General features: G+C 42.8%; 1 protein-coding gene across 1 annotated transcript in view; it reads right to left on the reverse strand.

Moving 5' to 3' along the window:
- Nucleotides 1-18,612, reverse strand: part of BLNK (B cell linker) — a 161,026-nt gene that overhangs the window by 43,090 nt on the left and 99,324 nt on the right. The window contains 3 exon segments of the mRNA XM_042460459.1: nucleotides 86-142; nucleotides 3,990-4,023; nucleotides 4,026-4,054. Coding sequence (XP_042316393.1) covers nucleotides 86-142; nucleotides 3,990-4,023; nucleotides 4,026-4,054 — 120 coding nt within the window.

Raw genomic sequence — 18,612 nt, forward strand, 5'->3', positions numbered from 1 at the left:
AGAAAAGACAAACAAAGTTACACTGAAAGCAGGCAATTGAACATTCTGAACAACCAGAACACATGCAATTCTAAAATCATCATACCGGTCCCATGTATTTTTTCCAGTTTTGCATATTAAGGCCACTTGTTCATTTTGGAACCTAAACATCAATAGGAGAAAAGGAAAAACAGTGTTTCTCAAGCTGGTTTGTCAGCTTACAAAGGTTATTCCTATAATGGTCTAGCTTATAAATGGGATCAAACCATGAACACAGCCTAGGAGCTTATTGCATGAACTTTAAAACCAGCTCAAGTGTCCTGGGATGCAGCTGGGATGCGGGATGGAGGCGGGGATTATCGCATGCTGAATCGCCGCCTAATCGCCAGCCACCATTAGCCCAGGTCCAAGCTGGGTCCCGGCCACGCTCTGTCAGCACCTTTTTTAAAATTGGAAGATTTCCATCGTCTAAAAAGTGCTGGTACAGTGTGGCTTGGACCTGAGCTGATGGCAATTAGGCAGCAATTTAGCATGCAATAATCCCTGCCTCCATCCTGCATCCCGCCTGCAGATTGGGACGCTTGAGCTGGTTTTAAAGTTCATGTGATAAGCTCCCTAATCTTTTCTGGGAAGTACAGGCTGCGCCTCCCTTATCCGAAATGCTTGGGACCAGAAGTGCTTTGGATTTTTTTTTGGATTTTGAAATATTTGCATATAAAGTTGAAGGCTTTCATGGTCGGCATTCCATAGTTTTTGTGGGTTTTTCGGGTTATGTGGCCATGTTCTAGCAGAGTTTCTTTCTGACATTTTGCCAGCATCTGTGGCTGGCATCTTCAGAGAATGCTTTGCCTGGAAAAATTGGGTGTACTACTGTGTGAGCCTGGGAATGCAGGAGTGATTTGTCATGTTATTGTTCTGTGTTGATGGCTGACCTCCCAGGCTGGAGGCCAGCCAGCAACACAGAACAATACATTCAAATACTCCTGCATTCCCAGGCTCACACAGTAAATACCACCCAATTTTTCCAGGCAAGCATTCTCTGAAGATGCCAGCCACAGATGCTGGCAAAATGTCAGAAAGAAACTCTGCTAGAAATGGCCACATAACCCGAAAAACCCAAAAAACGATTTGCATATACATAGTGAGGTATCTTGGGAGAGGGACCCAAGTCTAAATAAAATGTAGTTATGTTGTGAAATAAATACCATGCATAGCTGACAGTAAATTTATACCAGTATGGTTAAAATATTTGTAGAAGAAATAAAGTTTGTGTAGCGACGTGAAGGCACCAGAAAGCAAAGATGTGGCACTAGCTCGTTACCAATGTGGAATATGTTGGGATATTTCAGAAAACCAGTAAGAGAGACTCACCTATACATTGAGTGAGTAGTTACACTTGGGAAGGTGGTGTTATGTTTCTTCCCCTTGGGAACGGCTAAGGATACAGCAGGCGTCCTTTAAGTGCACTTCTCAGTGAAGGTCAATGGGAGAAACCCTTAAATGTCATGCAACCTGACTGGTTTGAGGTCAAAGCTATAAACTTACAAGCTTGTTCATAAAGAGGACACTGGTGGCTAATGAAGTGAGGACTGGTGAGGCTTGCTGTTGTGACTTGATGGAGATGCTTGAGCGGCAGAAATCAGCAGGTGATGTTCACTGGGCATCAATAAGACTTGTATCATTTGGTAACATCGTACTGATGAGGAGGCTGAAGTTAATGTGCAGCAGGGGCCCTACAAAAGAATTCCTGAAGGAAAAGCTCACAGTTGTTAACAGACACACATCTGGTGAGAATAAAACAAAAAGCTGTTTTTGCTTATAACAAGGCTTTGAGCAGGAGAATATACTTGCTGGTCATCTTCGCACTACCACCGACCACGACCCCAGGTGTCATCATCATCATCATATTAGTACCATAGAGATAAGCTATTCCATCATGAACGCCAGTTCCCTCTTGTTGTTGCAGGATGTGTTCAAATTTATTACCACCCCACTCTTTTCACGGCTGCTTGCCGCTTTTTGATATGCTTCAATTCATTTGTGCCCGACTTGCTCGGCATGGTAAAGCATCAGTGTGGAGTCAGCTGCAACTGTCAGTGGGAGTTTCGTGGGCATTGTGCAAGGGTCACAAAGGTGACCTAATTCTAGGACGAGAAGCAGCTTGGTGGCAGCAGTCAAAACTCCTCTTTTCCTCCCTTTTCCTATTGAAGCATGGTGTGTAGGTGGACATGTTTGATCCTGCTTGTCGGCCTGCTCACTTTAAATCCTTACAGTGGCGGAAGCCCACCTGTGATAGCGTTACAATGTCATCCTCCGCACACAAGGCGATTCAGGTCATTGTTTGTCAAGGGCGTTGCAAAGGAAGTCCCTAAAACAGACTGTGCCAGCTCCGACCAACCTTTCAGTGAACTCTAGAATTTTTAAAGGGGGAAGATCACCTGAGTGAAGCGTTGTTTGTGAGTTCAACAGCTTTATGAGAGATGCTGGGCCGGTCATGACTTGATCTTTCATGATCCTACATGGCCTCACATCTGCTTATGAAGACCAGTTGTTTGGCGTAGCACAGAGAATCTTTGGCCCCTCCAGAGGTTCAGCAGTCAAGTTTGCCTGGTGCCGAGGCTGTGGACATGGAGAAGGATCTGGGCAGTGTGCCTATCTTCAAGGAGCGTCGAGCAGAAAGAGAGGGCCTTCGAAGATCTCGGAGGCATTATCAGAAGCTGTTCGTAATCAGACACAGCTGAAGGCCGGCTCCTTGCCTCTAAGCACCTGGAGCATGTGTTGTTCTTTGCCAGTGGCATATCTGACTCTTTTAGAGGAAAGACTCTGTCTCTGGCTCTTTGGCTTCTTGTCTTGACTACCCGAAACCTTGACCTTGGACTGCTTTATTGACCTGCCTCTCTGGTGTACCCTGACCTCGGACCGTCTGACAATTCTCTTGGTAATCCTTTTGGTAGAGCTACTCGTGAATCTTCAGGACCTTGTAGCTTACACTGACTTTGCTATTCTAGGGGGGGTGTTTGTTGTGAGAACTAGCGTCTTATCAGCCTTGGCTGTTTCCACGGACACTGTGGATCCCTCTGCCCAAAAAGAACCCGGAAAAACACGGGTTCTTTTTGGGTCACTGGGTGCACACTATCATGAGTGCACACACAATGGCGTAATGTAAGCGACAGCACATGTATATATACTGTGCATTGCTTATGTCAAGATGGGGCACCCCTGTGGATGAGCTGCCACCATTGGGCTACCACCGTGCTGTGCCGTGCTAGGATTAGGTGCGGGCGGTCCCTAACCCTAGAATTAGCGGTGGCATGCTGCTTTGGGACCATCTGTCCTGGGCTTTAGGGAGGGAGGACCCAGCATGGCGTAAGGGAGTTATCATGGCATATCTGGTTTGAGCATGGACTATGATTCTGGAGACCAAGGTTCGAATCCCTGCCCAGCCATGGGGCCAGAAGAGTCACACACCCGCTCAGTCTCAGAAACCCCCATGATAGGTTCGACTTTAGATTGGGACCACCATAGTCTGAAATGACTTGAAATAAGTACACAAAGGAGCCTCGAACATTATATGTTCAGTTAAGAGCTTGTAGGATTTCAGGTGCAGCCACTGCGTAAAGTGTTATAGTGCTGTATTGTGCAGTCTGAAAGGGCCCCTGTTGGGCAGTGGGGAAGAGAGAGAAGGGAAGGAATGTGGGTGGGCAGAAAGAGATAAGGGATAGCTCTACCCAATTTTGGTTTTGCCTCAGCCTCAGCAACACCACTGGGATGTGGCCTGTTCTCCTAAATTATCCCTAATGGAATTCACCCCTCCTTGTAAGACAAAATGTTACCTCTTCCCTTCCTGAGTGTTACTTGGCAGTAAGCCCACTGATGAACTGCCACTTAGGTACTACTTAGCAAACAAGTTTAGACTTATGCTGAACCTGATTAATTCAAAAACATGTATGATAATGAATACAAAAGGATAAGCATTAGGTCATGTAAATGATTGACAGTGCACAACTTACTTCTTGAACTTGCTCATTATTCCACTGTCATTTTCTTGATATCATGTACTATCTTTTGAAGTTGCCTGTAGGAAGAAAACAGTAACATATATAATTAGACTGTCTGTGTTTTAATGAATTACAGTGTTATGCTCCAACATGTGTAAGCAGGCCTCCAAGTCTTCTGTTTGCCTTGTATGTTCCCTTATCAACTATCCTTGTTTTCACTCTCTGGTTTGCGATGCATTTAATTTTTTCTTGCATCAGTTATTTGTAGCTGTGTCATTTTAAAAGAAAGCTTCCAAGTGGTCAGGTGACAATGATTCTCATCCATTTACTGAGCAACTACTTAAAAATATATTTTGTTGATAACTCGCCTGACATAGTTGACTAATGTCTGGGCAGGGCCATAATAATATAGCACACATTTTTTTGAAGCTATTCCCCTTTGTTTTTCTTATGTGCCTTCAAGTTGACTTTGACTTCTGGCAATCCTATTCTGGGGGTTTCTCCGGCAAGACTAATTTGGATAAGGTTTGCCATTGCCTCCCTCTGAGGCTGAGAGAGTGTGACTTGCTGAAGGTCCCCAAGTGGGTTTCCATGGCTGACCTGGGATTGAACCCTGGCCTCCCAGAATCCTCATATAACATCCAAACCATGAATCACACTGGCTCATTCCCTGCCCCTTACTACAATAAAGAAAGCTGAAATTATAGGGAATTGTTTTTCCTTCTAAATGGGGGGCAGCTACTATTTGTGAGCTTAACATTTCTTTCAATACTGAAAACAGCATTAGGTTTATGTGTGACTGATCAACCCATTGTTGAAGCTAGATTTCAATCATTTATGGTTTCATTTGCTGGGCGGTACGCTGGGCTGACCCTGTAAAGAGACTTTAGCTATAGTCAATCCTCTTCATTTTATAAACTTCAGTCTTGAGCTCCAAAGATCTATGAACTAAGCACTAGTTACAGACTGATAAGTGGAGGCTGCATCTGTGATGTTATTCCCATACAGGTTCCCCCTTATCCACAATTCCAAGATGAAAACATTTCAACATCCAAAATTGTCCACATGGACAGCTGATTGTTCATGTTAGAGAATTGCTTTCTGATTGTTCAGTGTAGACAAACTTTGTTTCATGCATAAAATTATTAAAAAAATTATGTGATAAATCAGAGATCGCATTTTCCCACTTAATATGGTAAGGATTTAATAAAAAATATCTAATAGAAATATATGTGATAATTTATCATACCTTAATTAGTTTTCCTCCTTGCCTTCCTCCTTACATGTAAATATCACTAAATATTTGTTAGATATTCTCCACTTCCATGCAAATGTATCGGACTTATAGCTCTTCTGGGGGTTTTTTGCTTCTGCTACTATGATCTGAATAGCGTATTAATAAATGCATCTGCGCTTTCAACTAACGGACACAGTACACCATAACCCACTCTGTGCCATACAAAATATTCAATCAGAATTTAACCCACTGCAAAGCATTCACGGTTCCTTTAAAACTGTAAGCAGACAAAAAACACCACCCTCTGATGACATCCAGTACCTGTATGTTGCCTCACTGTGGAGAATGACAACTGGAGATAATTGAAAATCTGGCTTACTAATTTTGAAACATCAAACAAGGAAAGACGAGGAGCCAGTGCTAGGAAGGCCAGTCAGCTGAGGATGTTCTTAGAAGAACTGCCAATTTTAGGCTCTGTAGTTAGATCTTTTACATTTACTATGTACATATCAGCAATGGTAGGGAACCCTTTTAGCCCAGGGCCAAATTAATTCAGACGGTCTCCAGAAGTCCAATTCCAATAGTGGGCAGATTCAAAGACAAAGGGGGTAACCAAATATATCAATGTTACTTGGCTCTGACTGCCACTAATAAGTAGGCTGGCCATACCCGGCGAGGGGGGGGGGCGGCGGGGGCGGGACTTTCACCGCTTTTGGACGCGTTGTGCAGCCCGGTCCCGGGCCACGGTCTGGCCTTTGGCCCCGGGCGCCCCCCTGGGTTTGTGAGGGTGCCGCCGCCGGCGGCGGCCTTTGCTGCTTTTGCTTGGCGTGGGCGGCCCTCGCCTGGCTCCCCCTTGTCCCGCCGTTCGCGCCACTGCCCGGCCAAGCAAGCCCCCAGCGCTCCCCACGCCGCCGTGCGGCGCAAGAGGGGCCAAGCAAGGGCCACCGCTGACCCCGCCGCGGAAGCCCCACCGCTCCGCGCGAGCCTGTGCCGGGCAGGAAGGGCAGCGACGGGGCCACCGCCTGGACGCCGCCGCGCCTCCACTGCCGCGCAAGGGCCTCTACCGCTCCGCGGAGCAAGGAGGGGCAAGCGAGGGCCACCGCCGGCCGCGCAAGCCCCCAGAGCGCGCAGGAGCGCATTTGGAGGCTGAGCTCCATTCTGGCGGGGGGGGGGGGGGCTTTTTCCAGGTCTCTGCGCCCCATTGGCTGCCCAGCTCATAGAGGAGGAGCGCTCCCTCTGTTTGCCTCCCCAGGCCGGGCGAGGGGGAACTGAGGTGGCTCCAGGCAAGCGGTGATAAGACGAAGGCGCGGGGCAAGGGAGGGCAAGCGGGGAGGGGCACGGGGGGAGCAAGGGAGGGGGGGCAATAAAAGTGGCAAAGGGCCTTCTATGGTTAGAAATTTTGTATTCGCACCCAAATGACCTAACTCTGTGACGTCACGTTTGCAAAGGTCTCCATGGTTAGCAATCGTATCGTTATTAGCACCCAAAGGACCTAGACTGCCCTGGGACGTCCCCACCCCCCCCCCCCCCCCCCCCCGTTGCCAAAGGGCCTCCATGGTTAGCGAATATTATTGTTATTAGCACCCAAGACCTAACTTCCGACGTCAGTTTGCAAAGGGGGACGCTTCCATGTTATTGTTATTGTGTTATTATTATTATTATTCAAAGAGCTAGCTGTGTGAGTCTCGACTAGAGCAGGGGCTGGCCGCAGCGAATGGTCAGGCCTGGTTGTGGCCCCAGGGGACTGGGCACGCCGCAAGGAGGGTATTGGGGAGCAATCTGTGGTGTGCGGTTATGGCTGTGGGGCGTCTATGTGTGTTGCGTGCTTTCCAGTTGTTCAGGACTCATGTCACACTCTCGCAGCCTCACAGAAATGGGGATCAAAATGGGTTTTTTCTTGGCAAGATCTCTTGGGCCATCTGTTCTGTGAGGCTGGACAGTGTGGACATGGTCAAGGCACCCTCTGGATTTATAGCCGAGTTTGCATTCAACCCCCTGATCTCGCCCAGGAGTCATGGTTGCAGTGCTCAAACCCTACATAAAACCTGTCTGGCAAGAGGCCATGTTAAAAAAAGGGCTATGTTAAATGCCCAATGTGTGTTGTGGGGTTTTGGAATGGAGGGGGGAGGTTTGCCGCCGAAAGGAAGTACATTCTGCCATCTGTCTAGGAAAAGTGGCCAAATGTCCCCCATTTGGATCATGCTCCGAAGAAACATGGGCATTCTATTAACCTTTTTAAAAGCAGGGGCAATTTTTTCCGTTGTCCCCACGTGTCCTCCCATGTTTTTTTTAAAAAAAGTGTCCTCCATTTGAAAATCTTGTCCTACATTTGTCCTACATTTGTCCTGGTTTGGAGGTCCTGACTTATGGCAACCCTAACTAATAAAGACATGGGAGAGGCATATCAGCCATTTTGGACAGGAAAAACTTGGACAAATTTTCCAGAATCTGAGAAATCACCATTTGGGGCTGGATTGGGAATCCAGGAGGGCATGATCTAATACATCCATGTGATAAAGTTTTCATTTATGCCATGCAGATTATGCCCTGAATCAAGGCTGGGAACTGTGTGGCCTTTTACATTTTCTTGGTTTGAAATCCTAGTATTTCTTGTTATTTGCTATTCTAGCTAGGGCTGTTAGTCCTAACATTATTGTGTAACAACATCTGGAGGCTTTCATGATTCCTGCTACAACCTAAACCCATTTGCTGATCCCAGTTAAAGTAAACCCAATGAATCAAATAGGATACACCATTCAGAATTTGAGTCAACTCTACTTTAGCTGTAACCATCCACTGGATTTAGGCTTATAATTGCTTCTCATTAAGCTAGTGTTAAGTGTGAGATGACCCTGCCCCACTAAATGGGGTCAATCCTAGTTCCTAAACACTACATGGACTTCTCTAACCTGCCATCCTCCAGATTTGTCATATCACAGTGCCCATTATCCTGGCCACCACAGCCACGTTGGCTGGGGATGATGAGTGTGCAATCTAACACATCTGAAGGGTGCTTGGCTGGGGAAAGTTTAAGCTAAGGACTAAGAAACCAGTGGTTAACCCCATGTATCCTAATATACCAGGTAGAATTTATTCAGCTTTCACCTCTGACTCATCATAAAGAAAACGTACAGGATGGATGCTCACATTTAATTTGTTAATATTTTAAAGGATATGGATTGTATCAGGCAATGATAGAGTAATTGCTATGCAGTTGGCATACAGTTTTCCTGGCTTATATTTTAGTTTCCTGTAAACAGGTGTGCAGGTGAAACATGGAGGTTGTTGTTTTTGTAAATAAAAACATTATCCCTCCAGAACAATGGAAAGAACTTGAAAGCTGCAGATTCTACAAATACACAGGGAGTTAGGAATGTCCAAAACAATCCTTCCTTGTGCCGTTACCCTTTATTTCAAGGAGAAAGCTAAGATAAACCGTACCTATTTAGCAGAACCTGTGCAGAACCAATGAGAAATCACATGAATTTTTTTGGCATTGGCTCAAGTGGTTAAGACACTGACTCTGTTGACTGCAAGATCGGCAGGTTGGCAGTTCGAGACCTGGGTGCCACATGGTGGGGTGAGCTCCCATCACTAGTCCCGGCTTCTGCCAACCTAGCAGTTTGTAAGCATGTAAATGCAACTTGATAAATAGGTACCACTCTGGTGGGAAGGTAAACAATGTTCTGTGCAATCATGCTGGCCACATGATCACAGAGTAGTCTCTGACAACACTGGCTCTTTGGCTGAGTAACAGAGATGAGCACCACTCCCTGTGGTCCATCACAACTTGACAACCTTGTCAATGGGAAATACCTTTACCTTTACCTTTAAAAAATAAAAATCCCATGACCCCTTATTAGTCATTTTTGTTGATTCTAAATAATCTAATCAGACAAAGACACTCCAGTTTTGTAAAATAGGTAACACTATTCGTATGTAATGCTTGGTTGTGTGAGCAGTATTGTGATCTTTGACAGTGTCACTGAACTGTTTGATGGGCCTTTGGTATTGAATTCACCCCACCTTTCCCTTCTAGCAGGTGACTGAAAATGCTCAAGATGGCAGCCATAAATATATGATCAGTATGGTAGGCAAACACAGAGATTAACATGCAGACAACTGCCATTTGCAGTAGCTTTGGCTCTAGGCCAGAAGCTATTGCTTTTTTCCTCTTCTCAATTATAAATTTGGTCCCAAGAGTAGTGCACATCATCCAATATCTTATATGAGAAAGTGCTTATTTTATGTTAAGTGAATGAGTGGTTAGTGGTGAAAAATTATGTTCTAATATATTGATGTCTAAATCAGTGGTTCTCAACCTTAGGCTGCACAGGTGTTTTGGACTTCAGTTCCCAGGAACTTAAGCCAGCCAGATTTTGGGAGATGATATCCAAAATATCCAGAGGACCAAAGGACAAGAAGCTCTGATATTTTGATAAATTAGTAATTAGGACCAGAATCCTAACGCAGTTACAAATGTGTAAGCACCATAGTTACAGTGCTAAACAGTGAATCCCATAGCAATCCCTCCCCCCATCTCTCCAAAATGTGCAGCAGTTTTTGCGATCAGTGGGGATTTGTTTCCCTGTCAATTGGGAAACAGCTAACAGATGTTCTCCCTCCATCTTGAGTGATCTCTGGGGCAACAGGCAGAAGCAGGACCCCTGTTGAAATTCCTCCTCATACTATAGATTGCTCACACAAGGAGGTGTGGGATCACCTACAAGCTGCTTCCTGATTGACAAGAGAACAGGCTCCCATTGATAGCAGCAGTTGGTGCCCACTAAGTGGAGACTGGGATACCTTAACAATCCCTATGTATTCTCCAAACTAGAGGCTATGTAGGGATGTGAATACAAATCAGTCACATGCACAACTCTAGTAGCCTTATCACGTGAGAAAAGAAAGCTGAAATGGAGTCGGAGAGAAGCGGCTTTCTCCTTGCCTCTCCACATGCTGTAGCATTTCCATTCTACTTCTCGAGAGAGAGAGTAATAAAAGCGTGCCTTTTGCCAAACAGATTTTTCAAGAGTGACAAAAGACACGCTTTTATGACAATCTCCCTCAGGAAGAGAATGGAAGTGCTCTCATGGCAAACGGAGATGCCTGGAGAAAATTGCTACTCTCTCTGCTTTATCACATTAGGGACAAACGGGATTTAAACGAGAGTTAGAGAAAACCAGGAAATGCCTGATGTTTATCACACAACATTTCCTGGTTTTCTCTAGTAAACTCTAATTTAAATCCCATTTGCCCCCTAGTATGATAAAGCAGTTAGGCTCCATGTTGGCTTTTTTTTCTCATGTGATAAGGCTCTAGGTTTCACATTTGTAACTGCCCAACAGGATTCTGGCTATATTTTAATACTATCTTACATGTCAGACAGTGCATCTGCATGGGTGGGGAATATGTTGTTGTGCAGATGCTGTTGGACTGCCCTCAACATTGGCCATGGTGGCTAGGGCTATTGGGAGTTGCAGTCCAACATCTTCAGGGCCACATGCTTTTTTTTTTAGTAGTGGTGTGTTGCAACTGGTGACACCTCATCAGGTTAAAGGCCTGTCACATCATCATCTTAGCACCATTTCCTTTCAGAGCTTGTAATTAGCTTGCTAATTAACTCAGTAAGCTATTAATTCATTAGGTTTGTCTAGCTATTACCTTTATTCCCCTAGATTCCCTAATTGACACTCAAATTAAAAATATGATATAGAGAACTGGGTTGCCAGAATTCATTAGAATTTATTGGGTGTGTGTTTGTCTGCCACACTGAGTAAAACAGAAAAGCCTTAGGAGAAGAAATAGTAGAATTGGAGGAAATTCATGACATTAGTCTGTTGTTAGATAGGTTAATTTGTATTATTTCTTTGGGAAGACAGTAGGATGGGGAGAAAGAGCCCAGCTCAGAATGCAAGAGCTGGATTTGTGGAGCAAAGGAAGAGCTGAATTCGGAAAACTCAAGAGAAATTGAATGGTAAAGAAAAGAAAAAAGAACAGATGGTTCGGATGCCCACCATTCCCAGGTGTCATATTAAGGGCTTTCCCTCCCATAAAGAGCAATATTTTAGATTGAAGGAGGATAACTTTGAAAGGTCCCAAAAAATATCTTTGAAGGAGCCGATAGCAATATGAGCTCCCCCAAGGTCAACAGGGACAACTGCCATGCCATTCTTTGCAACTTCAATGGTTTGGCCAACACTAATGTTATAAATTGTGAGTTAATTAATAATGACACTGGGAGACAGTGTGGTGTAGTGGTCTGAGCACTGGACTATGACTCTGGAGACCAGGGTACAAATCTCAGATTGGCCATGGATACCTATTGGGTGATCTTAGGTAAATCACACTTTCTCAGCCTCAGAGGAAAGCAATGGCAAAGCCTCTCTGAAGAATCTTGCCAAGAAAACCCTATGATAAGGTAACCTAACGGTCGCCATAAATTAGTAATGAATTGAACGCACACAACAACAACAACCACATTAATCAAACAATCCCAGTTGTTACTCATGGTAGTGATTTAATCCCCCAATTTGGAACATTTAACATTATTGAATTAACTTTCAAACCAAGTGTTCCTTGTTCTGCATCCTTTAAATTGTATTTAAAGGGCATTTTACATGTGCAGCAGGTTGTGTATAATTGTGCTATGGTCCTTCCCATACATCTTCCCAATTCAGAGAAAGTCAGTTTTCAATGCAATCAAAATAAATAGGGAAAAATTAACTGAAACTACCTTGTCCCATTGATTGTAATGATCAAATGCAAGAATTCTACATACACTTAGTTGCCAGTATGTCTCTGAAATGCAGGAGCACTTAAAACACAAACAAACATCTTTCATAGGATTAGCCTGTTTAGATATGATCATCTCCTTCTAGATATGGGCCATTGTATCTTTAATTCTCACAAAGGATCTATTTTTAGTACCAAGAAATGTCACATTTGGAAAAAAATCTCCACTGAGAGGAAACAAAATGTTTGTTCCACCTGTGTAGGGGAGTGTGATACAGAAAGAAATTCGGGCGGGATACAAACCGCCATTTAGTACGTATAGGATACGTACTAGGGTTAGGAAGGGGCGGTGCTTCCACACACCCCTAACCCTAGTACGTATCCTATACGTACAAGATGGCGGCGCACCTTCTACATGGGCGCCGCCATCTTTACGTACTGGACGCATAGCGTCCAGACGTGTCGCGGCGCCTATGACGTCGCGAGTCCGCGCCAGGCGCCTCGCGACGTCATAGAGGCGCCGCAAGAAGAAGCTCCGAAATGGAGCTTCTTTTTTGCTCCGCGCGGGAGCCGCGCGGTTTGGCTGCTGCGGCTCCCGCACGGAGCAAATGGCGGCGATGGGGAAGCGCCGCAAAGCGGCGGTTTGTACCCCGCCTCAGTTACTTTAAAAGCTGCCCAATTTGGAGAAATTAGAAAATGCTGCAGTTTACAGACTGGCAATGCAGTAATGGAAGAAGTTGTACAACTTGACTTCTACCTCTCAGGCAGTGATGAGATAAAAAAAACAACATCTGGCCATGTATAAATGTAGGTCTAGATCAGAGTGCTTGACCCAATTACATTAGACCCATTAGAATGAATGGAACTTACACTGACATACTAAAATCCTATGCATGTGGTTCTGCTCTACTGGGGCGTAGCTACTGGATTCTGGCCCAAGTTAGAAAACATGAATTACAGGTATTAATTAGACACATTTTTGGGAGTGCGATTAGGAGAGAAACAAGAATATCCTACTTTTGTGCTTAAACATTTACAAGAGCAATTACTTCAGTTTTCATGAGGGTTCATCAAATTGCAAGCACTTTTTTCTTATTTACTCATTTCAGTGGAAATTCACAGTGACTGGCAAAAGCTAAGTATGATGCCACATTTATTTCATATAAAGGGCCCCAATAATTGTATTGGTGAAGAATGTTAGACTAGGATGGAGGAGAGAACCAGGTTCAGGATCAAATCCTCCACTCAAGAATGAAGCTGGATGACCTTGGAGAAGTCACTATCTCTTAACCTAACCTCCAGGTCCTCCAAAATTGGTCCTCCAGGTGTTTTGGATTTCAGCAATCAGAATTCCTGAGTGTTGGCCAAGCTGCCTGGAGCTTCTGGGAGTTTAAAATACCTGAGGGACCAAGGTTTGGGAACTAATGCTACTTAATTTATTTCACATGGTTGTTCTGACAATAAAACTGGTGTCTGTGCAGCAGAGGAAGACATGCCCCATGCTTTGACTTTCTTGAAGAACAGGGAGGATGTAAACCCAATCATAAATGAATTACGTTCCACCCATATAATCTCCATTTATTTTATCTTATTTCTGTGGGTGGAGATGAACAAACAAACAATAGACGTATAATGTTCTGCAAAATATAGTGCAAATGCTTCTAGAATGATATCTCTTAATCTTATCGGTCAAAACTTGTTGTCCAACTATACTCTGTCTTTTCCTCCTTGATAACTTTTTTTGTGTGGAAAAAAAGATATCAGATGATAGTTGTTATATAGGAAATTCAGAAGGATTACGAGAAGAAGACAAGGTTGTTTGACCTCTCCATAAAATTCTGTGAATGATGCAAGGAGATGGTACAATACAGTAAAAGCCTCATCTGGACACACTGTGTAGGAAATTATTGCCCTTGTATACTACTATATACAACTGTTTGGCCAGTGGAGAGAGGAGGTTGCCAGTTTTTCAAAAGTTTCTGTTGCTGGGACTAGTGATGGGAAGCAGATGATCTACAAAAAGCACCATGCTAATGTGAGAGCTTCATGTACCTTTCCATTTAAAATTTCTTTTAGAGCCGGTTTACTTATTACAGCTGCTATAGAGTGGCTATTTAATTGTTCTTTCTGATAGATGCTACCACACAGGGAAGCCAAATATTTTTTGATGCCTGAAACAAGGGATAACATGATATTGGCCTGTTACAGACAGCCAAAATAAAGCTGCTTCGAGTCACAGTAGAGATATGGTGTTTCAATGATGCATGCATCCTAAGAGTCCAGAAGTCGCACCAAATCCACACTCCAGCCCTAAGGACTGGAGCGTGGCTTTGGTGTGGCTTCTGGACTCTTAGGACGCATGCATCATTGAAACACCATACCTCCACTGTGACTCGAAGCAGCTTTATTTTGGCTGTCTGTAACAGGCCATAGTGTTTCCCTCAGTTCTATGTAGAAAAAACTGGCACTTCAGGCCAGTTCAAAACTGGCAATAGGTCTCCTCCATGCACGAGGATAGCAGCCTAGTTTAGGTGGTGCAAAACACAATGCATTTGAGGGGTGCTCTGGAGCAGTGATTCTCAAAATTTGGTCACCCAAATGTTTTGGATTTCAGCTCCAAGAATTCCCGACAGTTGGCCCAACTGGCTGGGGCTTCTGGGAGTTGAAATCCAAAACATCTGGAGCACCAAAGTCTGGAAACTACTGTTCTGGGGAAGCTTCACTGTCCCTCCCACTCCTTCGGAGAGAGTTCTGCCTATTCTGTCTAATAATAACAGAGAGACATTTATCTGCTTTGGCCCATTCCGTGCAATGTTAATTACACCAGCCTGCTGTCCCTCCATAATTGTGCTAGCATAAGAATGGAAGCATACCGGTTTGGCATCATTTCTTTTATTACACTTTTCCCCATGACAGCAATTTGACAATCTATGATCACGTGATCTGTTTTTTGCACTGCCAAACACCATGTTCTGGGAGGAAGGGGGGGGGGAAGAGAGACTGAGGTTGCCAACTGCCTCCCAAAGTTGGCAGCTGCGTGCATGTGCACACAGTAGCTGGCTTTGGGAAGCTATTGGATGCCATGACTGGTTTGAGGGGGAGGAGGAGGAGAATTATGCCTATGCACACCACATGACTGCTTGAGAAGCAAAACTGCAACAGGAGGGACATATTGCACAATGGCAGTAATGGAACAGCAGTGAGACTGAGAGCCCACTGAGCGGTTTTGCCTGTCAATGAAAATGTGCACTACAGTAACAAATGGAATGCAATGCAGCAGCAGGATGGAAACGACGTCATGTAATAAGTACCAGCCAAAGATGCTCTTATCCTGTTAAAATTCTGCTTTTATAACCACATGAAAACAAAATCCTGCATCATGTTCTTCACGCTAGTGCAAACCTTTTGTAGCCATTTTCAGTGATGTGATAAAAATAGCTCAATTCACATAGCAAGCTTCTGTGTGCAGTTAGCATTTCCCGTGGAGTAATGTGCAAGCATGCTTCATGCCCATACTGAAAGGTTATTGTGCAGTTATTCTATTCTTTCCCCTCATTTTTTTTGTAAGAAAAAGCAGTAGGAAAACATTGGAGGGCTGCAAATGGAGGGCATCATAGTCTCAACTTTTCATGTAATTCCATGAATTGGGTAGTACAAAGTACAAAGTACAAGACTGAAGTGAAAGTACTAAATGTGCTTTACAAACAGAAGTTATAATGCGTGTGTTGGCTTTATTGTGTAAAAGATGCTAGGAGTGATCAGGGAGTTGAGTATAATGTGTCCTTGCCTACCCACACTCTTACACATAAGCAATTCAGACAAGTGGAGATATGCTGTTTAATCTGCCAGTCAGACATCCCACCCCAAATGTCTATTTTGCTGGGCACAGCAGTGTCAGTCAGGAGCATGAATGACAGCTGTAATGATGCCCTTTAAATGTAGGATGTACATTCTTTATGGAGGTATGTGATTCACTTCTTACAACCTTTGGAGGTTTGGAACCTTCACTTTCAACACAGTGCTATTGCATCTTTAACGAAGGAGTTGTTAAGTTTTATAGATTTATTATTTCTACCTTCTTACTGTGATTTCATTTTATTTTACTCATCCAATAGCTTTTCCCTCTCTTTCCTTTCAACAGGTTTCACACCCTTTCAAGTTTCTATGTATTAAAATAAGCACGATTTTTTACTGTATAAAATGGGAAACAGCTACACAGAGCAACAAATTGAAATGAACACCATAATAAAAACCAGTTCAATAAAAGAAATTTAAAAAGTTTATTCTTAGTTTAATAAAAGAAGTAAGGAAGAAAAGGTGAAGCAGCAGGGGCACTGGTATTTAAAAGCACCTGGCTGTTCAAGGTTAAATGTTTTATTGAATATACATCTGGATAATATTGGTAAAACTCAGGACAATGGAAGTCCTTTCAAATAAGCATTGTGAAAGCAAATGAGCCATTATTTTAATCAAGCTGGTAGATCATATACTTCTGAGAAAGTGGGAACACAAGCCAAAATAAATATAATGGAATGAATAATTTAAAAAAGATCAGGCTGCCAGCTTAAACCATGGATCATTTAGTTAGTACTTCAGTTGAATAATAGGTGGAGGTGAACTTATGTCTTTTTGGAGGCAAACTTGGATCTATAACTATGTTATAACAGAAAAATATCAGAAATAAAAAAAATCTATTCAATGAGGGGTTCCTTGTAATTATGATGCCTCTATAACAAATCCCCCCATAAGATGCTTATCTTACACATATGTATGATTTGGTGGATTATAAAATATGGTATCAATGAGGTGCACATGCAAATATGGATGTCAGCAATCTAGCAAAGTATTAGGATGTTCATTCTCATCTATATTATGTTGCAACTGGTCATACATAACTATATGTACCTAGAACTGGATTGGGACATGAGTGTTTATTTTGTTGTTGTCATGTGCCTTCAGGTTGACTCTGATGTATGGTGATGGTATCAACAGGGTTTTTATTAGCAAGATTTATTCAAACGAGGTTTGCCACTGCTTTCCTCTGAGGTTGAGAAAGTGTGACTTGCCCAAGGACACAGGTGCGTATTCTGGAATCTTAGTCCAACTCTCAAACACCGCACTAGTTGTCATGTATTTTGTTATGGGGATTTTTTCCACGTTTCCTTCAATACCTCAAAAACATGCTATAATATTTTTTGCATACTTATGTAAACAGGCAACTCATTAATTGGCAAGTCTTTTTTTTTAAAAAAAAACCATGGTACCAAAGAAGCATAAATGAATTCATTTAATTACTGTCAACTGATCATTTGATTTATGCAAAATACAAATAAATATATATATAAATGAAAGGATCAAAAATTTACAAGCATACACAACACCTCCAAATATAACATAGGAATTAACAACTAATCTATGAGATACAATAATATTTAGAAATTTTGCAGATTTTTCATTAATAACATTTGTTTCTTCCAAAAGAAAAACAGATAACAAACTCTTCTTGGACCAGCCTGTAAAGAACCTTGAAAAAGGATACAATATATATTCCCTAATGTAATCATCAAAATTATAATTTAAAAAGAGAGAAACAACCTCTAAAGAGTTACAAGGACAACTTCTAGTTCATATAGAATTTTTAAAAATCTACCATCCAAGATTTTTGAAAGTAATGTAATGAAACAGCCAGTGAATTAAGCTGTATCTGGTAATTGAGAAAGTTGAAAGAAGGCATACAACTCTGGAGAACAGACTGGATCAAACCTAATTGCCAAGAAATTCCGTGTCCATGGATGGAAGCTTTAGCTAGATATACATGTAGGCAAAGTAAATAGGAAGGGGAGGAAAGCAATGACAGATTTTAACAATCCCCCCCCCTTCTACCAACAGACGAAAAGGTCCCAATTACTTGATAAATCAAGTTTTATAACTGTCTTGTAAAAAATAACATAGAACCAAATTGTTAGGTAACATGAAGCCCACTTCCAAAACTGAAGCAGCACCTGCATTTAGGAACTCCAAATATGATTCTCAGAGTTAAAAGTCAAAACACTTCCCAGAGATTATCAAAAACCTTTCCAGCTAAGAAACTCATGAAACCAGATTGCAAAAAATTTAGAAAGGCCCACTTGCTCCTAAATATTACCCTTGAGATTCTACACTTATCTCAGCTCTGTTTTTGAAAATACCATAATATTAGATTCTGTATAATTTATTGTTAAAAGCAATAAATGTATTGTAAAAGTTTTACAAAAGTGGGCTGTAAAAATTCCCCCAAGAGTGGCCCTGTGTGATTCTCTTACTTACTACGGCTGAATCCACACTGCAGAAATAATCCAGTCTGACACCGCTTTAATTGCCATGGCTCAATGCTATGGAATTCTGGGAATTTTAGTTTTGTGAGATATTTAACCTTCTCTGTCAGAGGGCTCTAGTGCCACAACAAACTACAAATCCCAGAATTCCATCACATTGAGCCATGACAGTTAAAGTGGTATCAAACTGGATTACTTCTGCAGTGTGGATACAGCCTGCGCCAACACTTCCATTACTCCCTCCCATTAGAATGAAGGACAAGAACAACAATACACCACACCAAAGTGAAAAGGATCTGGTCAGTGTGAGCCTTCATGGTTTTAGATGGGGTAGAAGATCCTTTTCATC

Source organism: Sceloporus undulatus, chromosome 3, assembly GCF_019175285.1.
Source record: "Sceloporus undulatus isolate JIND9_A2432 ecotype Alabama chromosome 3, SceUnd_v1.1, whole genome shotgun sequence".
Classification (NCBI taxonomy): Eukaryota; Metazoa; Chordata; class Lepidosauria; order Squamata; family Phrynosomatidae; genus Sceloporus; species Sceloporus undulatus.